The sequence below is a fragment of the Nerophis lumbriciformis genome, linkage group LG34 (assembly GCF_033978685.3).
Source record: "Nerophis lumbriciformis linkage group LG34, RoL_Nlum_v2.1, whole genome shotgun sequence".
Taxonomy (NCBI): Eukaryota; Metazoa; Chordata; class Actinopteri; order Syngnathiformes; family Syngnathidae; genus Nerophis; species Nerophis lumbriciformis.
The window spans coordinates 9150001-9163007 of NC_084581.2; the positions used below are offsets into that span (position 1 = coordinate 9150001).

General features: G+C 43.3%; 1 protein-coding gene across 1 annotated transcript in view; it reads right to left on the reverse strand.

Annotated features, from left to right (window-relative positions):
- Positions 1 to 13007, reverse strand: part of plcb1l (phospholipase C beta 1-like) — a 331247-nt gene that overhangs the window by 303603 nt on the left and 14637 nt on the right. The window contains 1 exon segment of the mRNA XM_061929877.2: positions 11084 to 11161. Coding sequence (XP_061785861.2) covers positions 11084 to 11161 — 78 coding nt within the window.

A 13007-nucleotide genomic window follows, 5' to 3' on the forward strand; every position in this document is an offset into this window, starting at 1 on the left:
AACGCTCATGTTGGCAGCGACAGTTAAACCTGGAGAGGTGTGATTGGGAAGAATGGCCGCCCGGATCTGAACCCGAGTGGTGTTCTGTTATTGAACTTTTGTGCTCGTCACAGATTGTCGATAACAAACACCATGTTCAAACATAAGGGTGTCCATATGTGCACTTGGCAAAAGGACACCTTAGGCCGCAGTTCCATGATCGACTTTGTAGTTGTGTCATCGGATTTGCGGCCTCATGTTTTGGACACTCGGGTGAAGAGAGGGGCGGAGCTTTCTACCGATCACCACCTGGTGGTGAGTTGGCTGCGATGGTGGGGGAGGATGCCGGACAGACCTGGCAGGCCCAAACGCATTGTGAGGGTTTGCTGGGAACGCCTGGCAGAGTCTCCTGTCAGAGAGAGTTTCAATTCCCACCTCCGGAAGAACTTTGAACATGTCACGAGGGAGGTGCTGGACATTGAGTCCGAGTGGACAATGTTCCGTACCTCTATTGTCGAGGCGGCCGATTGGAGCTGTGGCCGCAAGGTAGTTGGTGCCTGTCGTGGCGGTAATCCTAGAACCCGTTGGTGGACGCCGGCGGTGAGGGATGCCGTCAGGCTGAAGAAGGAGTCCTATCGGGTTCTTTTGGCTCATGGGACTCCTGAGGCAGCAGACAGGTACCGACAGGCCAAGCGGTGTGCGTCTTCAGCGGTCGCGGAGGCAAAAACTCGGACATGGGAGGAGTTCGGGGAGGCCATGGAAAAAGACTTCCGGACGACTTCGAAGCAATTCTGGACCACCATCCGCCGCCTCAGGAAGGGGAAGCAGTGCAGTGTCAACACCGTGTATGGTGGGGATGGTGCTCTGCTGACCTCGACTGCGGATGTTGTGGATCGGTGGAGGGAATACTTCGAAGACCTCCTCAATCCTACCAGCACGTCTTCCTATAAGGAAGCAGGGCCTGGGGAATCTGTGGTGGGCTCTCCTATTTCTGGGGCTGAGGTTGCCGAGGTAGTTAAAAAGCTCCTCGGTGGCAAGGCCCCGGGGGTGGATGAGACCCGCCCGGAGTTCCTTAAGGCTCTGGATGTTGTGGGGCTGTCTTGGTTGACAAGACTCTGCAACATCGCGTGGACATCGGGGGCGGTACCTCTGGATTGGCAGACCGGGGTGGTGGTTCCTCTCTTTAAGAAGGGGAACCGGAGGGTGTGTTCCAACTATCGTGGGATCACACTCCTCAGCCTTCCCGGTAAGGTCTATTCAGGTGTACTGGAGAAGAGGCTACGCCGGATAGTCGAACCTCGGATTCAGGAGGAACAGTGTGGTTTTCGTCCTGGTCGTGGAACTGTGGACTAGCTCTATACTCTCGGCAGGGTCCTTGAGGGTTCATGGGAGTTTGCCCAACCAGTCTACATGTGCTTTGTGGACTTGGAGAAGGCATTCGACCGTGTACCCCGGGAAGTCCTGTGGGGAGTGCTCAGAGAGTATGGGGTAACGGACTGTCTTATTGTGGCAGTTCGCTCCCTGTATAAGCAGTGTCAGAGCTTGGTCCGCATTGCCGGCAGTAAGTCGGACACGTTTCCAGTGAGGGTTGGACTCCGCCAAGGCTGCCCTTTGTCACCGATTCTGTTCATAACCTTTATGGACAGAATTTCTAGGCGCAGTCAGGGCGTTGAGGGGATCTGGTTTGGTGGCTGCAGGATTAGGTCACTGCTATTTGCAGATGATGTGGTCCTGATGGCTTCCTCCGGCCAAGATCTTCAGCTCTCACTGGATCGGTTCGCAGCCGAGTGTGAAGCGACTGGGATGGGAATCAGCACCTCCAAGTCCGAGTCCATGGTTCTCTCCCGGAAAAGGGTAGAGTGCCATCTCCGGGTTGGGGAGGAGATCTTGCCCCAAGTGGAGGAGTTCAAGTACCTCGGAGTCTTGTTCACGAGTGGGGGAAGAGTGGATCGTGAGATCGACAGGCGGCTCGGTGCGGCGTCTTCAGTAATGCGGACGCTGTATCGATCCGTTGTGGTGAAGAAGGAGCTGAGCCGGAAGGCAAAGCTCTCGATTTACCGGTCGATCTACGTTCCTATCCTCACCTATGGTCATGAGCTTTGGGTCATGACTGAAAGGACAAGATCACGGGTAAAGCGGCCGAAATGAGTTTCCTCCGCCGAGTGGATGGGCTCTCCCTTAGAGATAGGGTGAGAAGCTCTGTCATTCGGGGGGGAGCTCAAAGTAAAGCCGCTGCTCCTCCACATCGAGAGGAGCCAGATGAGGTGGTTCGGGCATCTGGTCAGGATGCCACCCGAACGCCTCCCTAGGAAGGTGTTTCGGGCACGTCCGACCGGTAGGAGGCCACGGGGAAGACCCAGGACACGCTGGGAAGACTATCTCTCCCGGCTGGCCTGGGAACGCCTCGGGATCCCCCGGGAGGAGCTGGACGAAGTGGCTGGGGAGAGGGAAGTCTGGGCTTCCCTGCTTAAGCTGCTGCCCCCGCGACCCGACCTCGGATAAGCGGAAGAAGATGGATGGATGGATGGATATATATACAGTATATATACACACACACATACATACATACACACACACACACACACACATGTATATATAAACATATATACATACATACAAATATAAACATATCTTTTAAAAAAAATTTAAATTGATTCTTGATTTTTTTTTTAATAAATTAAGAATCATTACAAATAATCGCAATTCATTGAAAATTTGATTTTTTTGACACCTCTAACATGAACGCACGCATCGCTCTTCTCAACGAGCAGAGGGTGTAACCATGGGCCCCTCCACCTGTTCAAAGTTATCCCAGTCTTGTTTGTAATGTTTAAAACAACATCAAAAGGAAGTTTTCATTTAGGCGCTTACAGCAACTTTTTGCAGAGCTAGTTGCTGTTACGTTACGTGTTAAGCGCCACATTTTGCTCGGAACTCTCTAGTAAACACCGGAGATGACAACAGTAGTATCTGTAGTAAGCAATCATCCTTAATGTGTGAGTTTACTGGAGAGCTCACTTCTCTGCTTGTGAAGAATCCCAGGAATGCTTTTACTCTGCAGGCCATCACACCGGTCTCCTAATGGGCACATAACAACTGGACACAGCCTTGAGCATTGTTTAAACCGGCCTGCACCACAGATGTGCAACAGCAGCCGCACCCGCACCACGGCAGAACATGGAACGTCCTTATAAACACGCTTTATGTCCTCAGTACCACACGTGGCTCTAGAGCGGAGTGAGCCAGCTGCCATGCCCTAATAGAGCTTTGTTGGTGCTGTACTCCATAGCAGGAAAGGGTTATGAGGAGCAGGCAGAGAAGCCCACACACTCTCATTCACAGACTCATCATTCAAAATCCTCACCTGGTGGCAGGAAATAATGAGTAGCGGATGTCAAAGGTGGTCTCTTTGTGGAGAATTACACTCACTGCTCATTATCTCTGCTCACTGAAACAGATTCCATTTCATATTTGAGTTTTTTGGTCCTCCAGGATGACACATCTTTTACTACAGTAAGGTTTCAAACAATCTTTATTACACCTGATGACTGTCAAGAGCAGGGGTGGGCAATTGATTTTTACGGGGGGCCGCATGAGCAACCCGAGCACTGCTGGAGGGCCACATGGACAATATTTCAATTACATTTTGCTCAATATTATTTTTGATATACCGTAAGATAAATAATAATAAGAATTAATAATAATAATAATAATTTCATTTAACCTAATTTAACTTTATACAAAAGCAGATTGCGTTTGATGGTTTTATCTTTTAACACTGTCTTACACAACACTTACACAACACTTACACAAAATTTCAATTTCTGCACAGGGTTAATTTCTGTCACTTTATCCTGCATCCTCTTTAATTATAAGTCCAACTATTTTCCCCTTCAGATTGGGACAACCATCTGTTGTCACACCTGCCAGCTTGTCCCATTTCAGTCCTAACATGTCCAAACACGCATTTACCTCTGTGAGCAAGTCATTACCTGTGATTGTCTCTTTAAATTGACTGCATGGCTGCCAGCTCCTCTGCGATTTGAAAGTCTGCAGTTATCCCACGTAAGAAGATGAGTAGCTGGGCGGTGTCACGTACATCGCAGCTCTCATCCAAAGCCAGCGAAAAACAGTCAAAGTCGGCCGTTCTGTTCTTCAGCTGAAGCTCCGAGTTTCCAGCAATGGCCTCAACCCGCCTCGTTACAGTGCGGCATATCAGCGAAACAGTCCAATAAGCACTCCTTAATAAACTCTCCGTCAGAAAACGCCTTACTTTTTCTGGCGATTTTGTGAGAAATGACAAAACTTGTCCTGACGGCTGCATCTCTGGGGGTGTGAAATTTGGCAAAAAGTCCTTGTTGGGTTTTCAGTTTTACCATCAACGCATCAGCCTCCCTTGCGCGCTCTTCATCAGACAGATTCCGGTATTTTTCCTCGTGCTTCGTCGTGTAGTGGCGATTCAAATTATATTCTTTAAACACATCAACCTGTGTACCACAAATTAAGCACACAGCTTTACCTTTAATTTCTGTAAATAAATACTTGGCAGTCTATGTCTTGTTGAAAACACGGCATTCGTCATCAACTTTTCTTTATGTAGCATGAGCTGACATCTCGGGGGTAACCGGGCATCACTTGTCGCTGTGCACCTTCACTCACAGGTTACACACGGACATACGTCTATAAATAACACTTTTCAAAATAAAAGCAGCACAGTTGTATTGCACGCATGACATAGAAGTTTTTTTAAATTTATTTTGTAATTTGTGATTGCCGCTGTTCACATTCACTCACAATCACGCACACGCATACGTCCACTCGGAAGTAATACAAATAACGCTTTTCAAAACAAAAGCAGCACCGTTGTATTGCACACTCGACATAGATAGTTTTTTAAATTTATTTTGTAATTTATGATTGGCCTCACGCGGGCCGTACAGGGACGCACAAAGGGCCGGAGTGACCCGCGGGCCGCAGAATGCCCAGGTCTGGTCAAGAGCATGCCAAGCATCATGTGGCGCTATTAAATATGGGCATCCTAATACAACTTTTTCACTTCTGATACTGATATTGATCTAATACAATATAACAGGAATCATACATACTTTTATTGATAAAAGATTTAATCGAGTGAAATTACTCAAGCAGAGAATGTAGCACCTTAGGCTGGCGACACCTAGTGGCCACCATGATTCATGAAGTTAAGCTCACGACACAGTAAATTGAATGATGCGTACACGTTTGTTACTGGATACTTTCTAACATGCTTCTACCTTGGAGACTTTGTATCTATAAGCAATAAGCAACTATAATGATTTGATACTCGCAATGTTAATTTCGTTGACTAATAATTTTCGTCTTTGTTATCGTCAACAACCTATTTTAGCCTGACAAAAATAAGACGGTAACGAAGCAAAACAAATGCACGTTGACTAATACGATGATAAAATGTACCAAAATGTTTTCTACTAAATAAAAACGAGACAAAAATGTTGTCAGAAACAAAATCCAACCATATTTAATTTTGTCTTGTAGATGGGTGGAACAATTTCGGAATATATCCAATCACAGCTCTTAAACAGTGTACGTAGGAGAAAAGGATGGGGTATAGTTACAAAATATAACCATCACATGTTTTTACTTGCAAGCTGAGCTGAGTTTGATTTCTCACCACCATAACCAAAATGTATGGATCTGAAATGTTCCACATTGTAATATGTGTACACCTGGGAGAAAGTGAAGAGGACACTTTTTATTTTTGATGCTGCAGTAGGATGCCATCAGCAGGCGAGTCATTGATCGTGACATCTACACAACTGTAAGTTATAGCTAATTATACCATATTACTTCTTTACAAAATGTAATTTTCTCTGCCTTAAGGAATCCTTTATTTACTGGTAAATCTAAAGGCATACAAACTTTTAATCAGTGTTGGGTTAGTTACTGAAAACCAGTAACTAGTTACAGTTACTAGTTACTTTATTTCAAAAGTAACTCAGTTACTAACTCAGTTACTTACACCAAAAAGTAATGCGTTACTGTGAAAAGTAACTATTTAGTTACTTCTTTTTTTCCTTCTTTTTTTTTTAAAGCTCCCATTAATGCCCTTTTTGCCTTCATTTCAGTACTGTTATTGCACTGGAGAATAATACAATCTGTTGATCAACTTGACATGCATTTTTATTTTCCTTTTAACATAATTAATGAAAAACAGTGCAACATAAAAAGGCATTCCTCCTTTCTTTAAACTTGGACCAATGACCATTAATAAAAAACAAGTTTAAGTGCAACATAAGAAGAAACATCATCTTCCTTGAAACATAGGTAGTGAAATAAAGCCTGACATCTGGAGTGATGCTGCTGTCTTCCACACTTGGAGCCATGGATTGTAGAATCCTTGTTTTCAGTGGCAGGATCATTGACACAGATGGTGAAGTTTCAGTGCTCAGTAGAGATGTAACACTTTTGAGGGGTTTAAGCACCTAGAGGGCCTCATCTGCCACTCTCACATCATCATCAGACAGGGTGACATTTGTCTTCAGGGTGTTGTGGGTCAATGCAGAGTATATAGCTGCCTGCTGCTCCAACATATCATAAGTGGAGTTCCACCTCGTTGGGACATCATGTATGAGCAGGCAGCTTTAGCATTTCTTGCTTTGTCTTAAGCACATGAGCAGCTGTTGTGCTTGGGTGGAAGTAAGAAACCTTCCTGATCCTCCCAAAGAGGCGCTCCATCCTATTGACTGAGATTCCCTTCTGTGATGCCAAATTCACTACATGTGCAAAGCACCTATCTGTGGTCACAGTCCTGCCTCATTCTCTGTAATTATTTGATTTTTGGCATTATCACGTGTGACTGGGATATCTTTATCTTCCATTCCTCCACTGCTTGTGTCAGTACCTGCGCAAGGTGACTCTCGTAGAGGGGGCGTGTCTTCTCATCTCCCAGTCTGCTGTGATGAAGTGAGCGCTTATAGTTCCGCTGGACGTCCAGCCGTCTGTCATGAGCGCAACAGATGATGCTCGGGATAGTTCATCCACAACTTTTTTCTTCTCCTGCTCATAAAGATCTGGCACAATCTTATTGCTGAAGTGGGTGCACGACGGGATGTCGTAACGTGGTTCAAGAACGTTCAGCATGTGTTTAAAACCCTCGTTTTGCACAACCGAATCTGCACTTATAAACACACCGATTCAATGCCGCTATTTATTCACTATTCTTTATTTATTTTAAATTGCCTTTCAAATGTCTATTCTTGGTGTTGGATTTTATCAAATAAATTTCCCCCAAAAATGCGACTTATACTCCAGTGCGACGTATGTATGTTTTTTTCCTTCTTTATTGTGCATTTTCGGCCGGTGCGACGTATACTCCGGAGCGACTTATAGTCCGAAAAATACGTTATGTTAAACATGTTAAATTGTGTTAATTGTCATTAAAAATTATGTTGAAAGCATGCGTTGTAACTCTGTTTCACAACACACCTGCTTTGCGAGAGTAATAGCATAAAAAATTTGAAAAAGTGCCTGGAAGATATCTATTGGCATTGACCTATGGAGCAGAAAATTCATAATTACATCATTCCTGACCATAACATCATGTTACTTTTGTGTTGAACAAACAATTTGCAGGTAGTCTAAATAAAGGTGCATTATCCGTTAGTGGTCAGTGGTCCCACCCCGCGGTCTAGGGTTTGTACTGGGCCGCAAAGTTTGAAATTATAGAAATTATGTTTTTTGTTTAGAGGTATTCTAAAAAATGTATAATTTTATTTATTTATTTATTCATTTTTTTCAGACATGTATCTCGTGCGCACGAGAAAGCATTGGATGCGTGCGCGTGGTTTGAGGTGTGTGTGAAAATGGCAGTTCAGGAGTTAATTTGGCTGTATTTCCAACTAGGACTTTCCCCCATGTGTGTCGTGGCAAAAAGGGGGGGGGGCCTGATTACTAGGTGTGAGACAAACACTTTATCTTCCTGGTTATTGTAACGCTACAAGTTTGACATTATTTAAGACTTTATCGTGCCCGGAAAAGGACAGTTTTCCTTTTCTGTGGCTGTGGGGGATGGGGTGGACCTGCAGGAAGCGGGGTGTGCCAGGATCAGCTTTGAGATTAGCGGCAGGTGAGTAGATGATACAGCTGAGAGTGTTTGTCTGATCACCTGTCGCTCTGTTAAAGGCAGCAGTCAGGAAGGAGAGAGCGGTTGATGGTGGAACACGAGTCGAAGCAGAAAGAGAGACCATTGATATGCTCAATCAAGGCAAAAGACGATTGCTGAAAAACACAAAGACTTTTGCACCATCCAATACAATTATTGTAAAATAAACGGTGTTGTAAACTCTGAAAACGAGTGGTGATGTCAAACAATGTGCACACATCCAAGGCTTTCTCGTGCGCACGAGATAGTTTCTCTTGCGCACGAGATACATGTCTGAAAAAAAAATTGAAAATAATTTTAAAAAAAAATCCCCCATGTCCCTTTAGGGACGCTGTAGTATTCCATTTTGAAAGAATCCACTTTTTTTTTTACGTGTCACACTATTACATTTGATTGGGCCTCTGCCATCATTGTGCGTAGCTATGGTAAGCTAGCCAAATGACTTGCAGGGAATGAAGGACAGAGGTCACACTGATTCGGCAATAAGGTGATCTTATTTTGGTAAGATTATACTGTAATAGTTGGTTTGATACTTGGGAACTGTATTTTTCATATTTCATTAAGGTTGGGTAGCGCTGCTATACTTAGACCATCTTAGCCAAACAAAAGTGAGAAAAAAAACATGCCTGGAAAAGGCATTGTAGGAAAAACAAAGGTGGACTCATACACCTTACACCAGTGTTTTTCAACCTTTTTTGAGTCAAGGCACATTTTTTGCGTTGAAAAAATCCGGAGGCATACCACCAGCAGAAATCATTAAAAAACTAACTCAGTTGACAGTAAAAAGTCGTCGCAATTGTTGGATATGACTTTAAACCATAACCAAGCATGCATGACTATAGCTCTTGTCTCAAAGTTGGTATACTCTCACCACCTGTCACATCTTATTTGACTTATTTGGAGTTTTTTGCTGTTTTCCTGTGTGTAGTGTTTTAGTTCTTGTCTTGCGCTCCTATTTTGGTGGCTTTTTCTCTTTTTTTGGTATTTTCCTGCAGCAGTTTCATGTCTTCCTTGGAGCGATATTTCCCGCATCTACTTTGTTTTAGCAATCAAGACAGTTGTTTTTATCCTTCTTTGTGGGGACATTGTTGATTGTCATGTCATGTTCGGATGTACATTGTGGACGCCGTCTTTGCTCCACAGTAAGTCTTTGCTGTCGTCCAGCATTCTGTTTTTGTTTACTTTGTAGCCAGTTCAGTTTTAGTTTCGTTCTGCATAGCCTTCCTTAAGCTTCAATGCCTTTTCTTAGGTGCACTCACCTTTTGTTTATTTTTGGTTAGATACCTTTTTACCTTCACACTGCCTCCCGCTGTTTCCAACATCTACAAAGCAATTAGCTACTGGCTACCACCTACTGATGTGGAAAAGTATAACATGGTTACTCTGCCGAGCTCTAGACAGCACCGACACTCAACAACAACACATCATTTGCGGATTATAATTACTGGTTTGCAAAAAATATTTTTAACCCAAATAGGTGAAATTAGATCATCTCCCACGGCACACCAGACTGTATCTCACGGCACACTAGTGTGCCGCGGCACAGTGGTTGAAAAAGACTGCCTTACACAACACACCTAACTTTTGACTGTAATACTGTAATACCAAATGGCCAAAAAACATGACAAATATATATATATATATATATATATATATATTATGGTAAAACCATCCTGCATCCAGCATTTACAAACCAAAAAGATGTAAAATGGACTAGTAGACAATGTTTAAAATGTTGTGATATAGCAGGTTTGTCAGTGGGGTATGTTAAACAATGTGCACAAAAAATAGACTTCTCCCTTCAGGTGGTCAGAGGTAACAATAGGTTATGTCTTCACATGATCTGTAACTCAAAACCAGTAATAGATGCATGGGCGCTGTGTAAGGGGGAAAGTTAAGACAATTCCAAGGGCCAGCATTTGAAGGGCCCTCAAAAAATAGGATTGTGCTGACAACAACTGCCCAGATTTGTCCCCTCCGGGTATTCACAGGTACTGCAACAATACAGTAAGTTGTGTCCACACATGATATTATCAAAGCCAATAATAGAAGCATAGGTTCCACATGGGGGGGGGAAGTTAGGACAATTCCAAGGGCCAGCGTTTGACAGGCGCCCCAGAAAATAGGGTTGTGCTGACGACAGCTGCCAGGCCGAGTTTTTTTCATGGAGCCCAGACTTTCCGATGTCGCCCATGGATAGAAGTCACCCTCAGCTACAGTTAACGCTAATTTGTGCGTGGTGTTTAAGTCGCGTCAGCACTCCCTGCACGCCGTCTAAGCGTAGCTGCTGTGAGACGCCCTCATCTGGGCCAACATAAAATCAATGCGAGGCTGTTTAACAGTCGACTACTGACTGCTGCGGAGCGCTCACATATAAACTTAAGGCGGACGGACAGCCTACGTGCCAACATATAGTGTTTCAACAAAACAGCGCTTTGTTTGAAAGGATTTCTGTGGAACAATGCACAATGTGATAATCTCACGGGTGTCAGGTGAAGTGAACGGAATCAAATATTTGATTTGAACATAAAAGGCAGGCCTCCAAATAAATGATGCCCTACCTCTAGACCTTTTTGGCTATTGACTTTACAAAGACAACTATTTCCTATTCTCTTCTCTAATCATTGGTTTCTGCAAATGCGTGAATGTCACAGTAGATGCAGAGAATTGCTGGATCTCTCTCTTCAGGGACCGTGTTGCTGTATTATCGTTAAATATTTAAATAAGTAACCTTTCACAGACAGCTTTAAAAAGAGACAATGTGGCGATATTTTATGTGCTGTTTTTGTTTCATTGCACCCGTGTGCCAGCAACAAAGCCTTCCTCTCAGATTGCAGCATCATAAACGGACCCCCAAAGGGTGTATAAACCGTCTAATAAGTCTGTCAGTGTGAGCCGAGCATCTTGATTGATAGAGCTCCGAGTCGCTGCGCGGCGTCTCACCTTGTTCTGGTCCGTCCAATACAGGAAGTAGCCTTTGGGGTCAACGGTGAGTGTCACAGGGCTCACAGTGGTTGAATCCTAGAGGACAACAGACAAGAAAGACATAAGGATTGTGCTTACAGTGACGTTAGAAGCAGTAAAGGTGAGTGCATGTTCCCTATGTGCTTGTCTGTGGAAATAGAGGACATACAGTACATGTTTGACCTAAACAACAATGGACAGGTCTTCTCCAACAAAATGTACAAAACGTATGTTGATGCCATATATAATAATAAGTGAATACTGATCTCCTGAATGATTACACAAGTGGTCAATGACTGAAGGACGACTGGTTGGTATCTTGCAGAGACATTTTGCTTGATGATGGCTATATTTTTCAACCAATCTTGCTCAAACTTTACCCACATGTGCTCCTCAGCCCCGTCAATGTGTGTATTAAATTTCATGGTGATTGTGCAAACCACACAATAGTTACAGTGGGTCTTTTGAAGAGTGAAATGAGCTGTGACAAATATAATGACTAATAGAGTTTTTAACAGGGCCATCAAGTGGTGTATATGTCGGAAAAATAATAGCACAAGCAGCATAGTTGGAGTGCATTTTTGACACAATTTCACCATTTTGCGTGCAGCAGTTCAGGAGTAGAAATGTTAGCTTACACGGCCAAATAATTGCATTATTCATAGGATTGGGCATCAAGCATTGTATATCAATGGGAACTGGGTCTTACATTCTGATTCTCCCAAAATCGTCCAAATGTTTAAATGTCAATTACGATTTCCGATGTTCAGTCTACCGACTGAAAGAATTACCTGGCACAGAAGTGGCTAAGAAGCTAACTGTATATTTCTCTAAGTCAATAATCCCTTATTTTGGCAAATACACTTTTTTTCAAGTTGTATTATTTACTGGAAGACTGGAGGACTCGGCTAAACATGTTACACACAGTGGAAGAGCAAGCTAATAGCTAAGTTAGCCGTTAAACTAGCTTGAAACAACACAAGAAATAAAGGCTAAGTAAACTTTAAAAAGTGTTGATGAAAGCACGTTACAGAAGAAAGTAAGCAGCTATTAACAGGAAATGATCGGGTAGATTAATAAGAATTTGAGAGAGGATAATACAATAGCAACTGTTTGGTTGCTAAATGCCCGGCCTGTCAACTCGATGACAGGCCGGGCTGCTGCTAAACTCTTACTGCATGCTGCTGCTAAACTCTTACTGCATGACGCATCAAACACTTCCTGTCCCAAATTAACTGTGTACCGTGTGGGAATCTGGTACGACTCTTTACCAAACCTATTTACAAAACCCAAAACCAGTAAAGTTGGCACGTTGTGTAAATCGTAAATAAAAACAGAATATAATGATTTGCAAATCCTTTTCAACTTATATTCAATTGAATAGACTGCAAAGACAAGATATTTAATGTTCGAACTGAGAAACTTAATTTTTTTTTTGCAAATAATCATTAACTTAGAATTAAATGGCAGCTACACATTGTAAAAAAGTTGGCACAGGGGCATTTTTACCACTGTGTTACATGGCCTTTCCTTTTAACAACACTCAGTAGACCAATTTTTGAAGCTTTTCAGGTGGAATTATTTCCCATTCTTGCTTGATGTACAGCTTAAGTTGACCTAAACAACAATGGACAGGTCTTCTCCAACAAAATGTACAAAATGTATGTTGATGCCATATATAATAAGTGAATACAGATATCCTGAATGATAGACAAGTGGTCAATGACTGAGGGATGACTGATTGGTATCTTGCGCCACACATTTTCAATGGGAGACAGGTCTGGACTACAGGCAGGCCAGTCTAGTACCTGCACTCTTTTACTATGAAACCCCGCTGTTGTAACATGTGGCTTGGCATTGTCTTGCTGAAATAAGCCGGGGCGTCCATGATAACGTTGCTTGG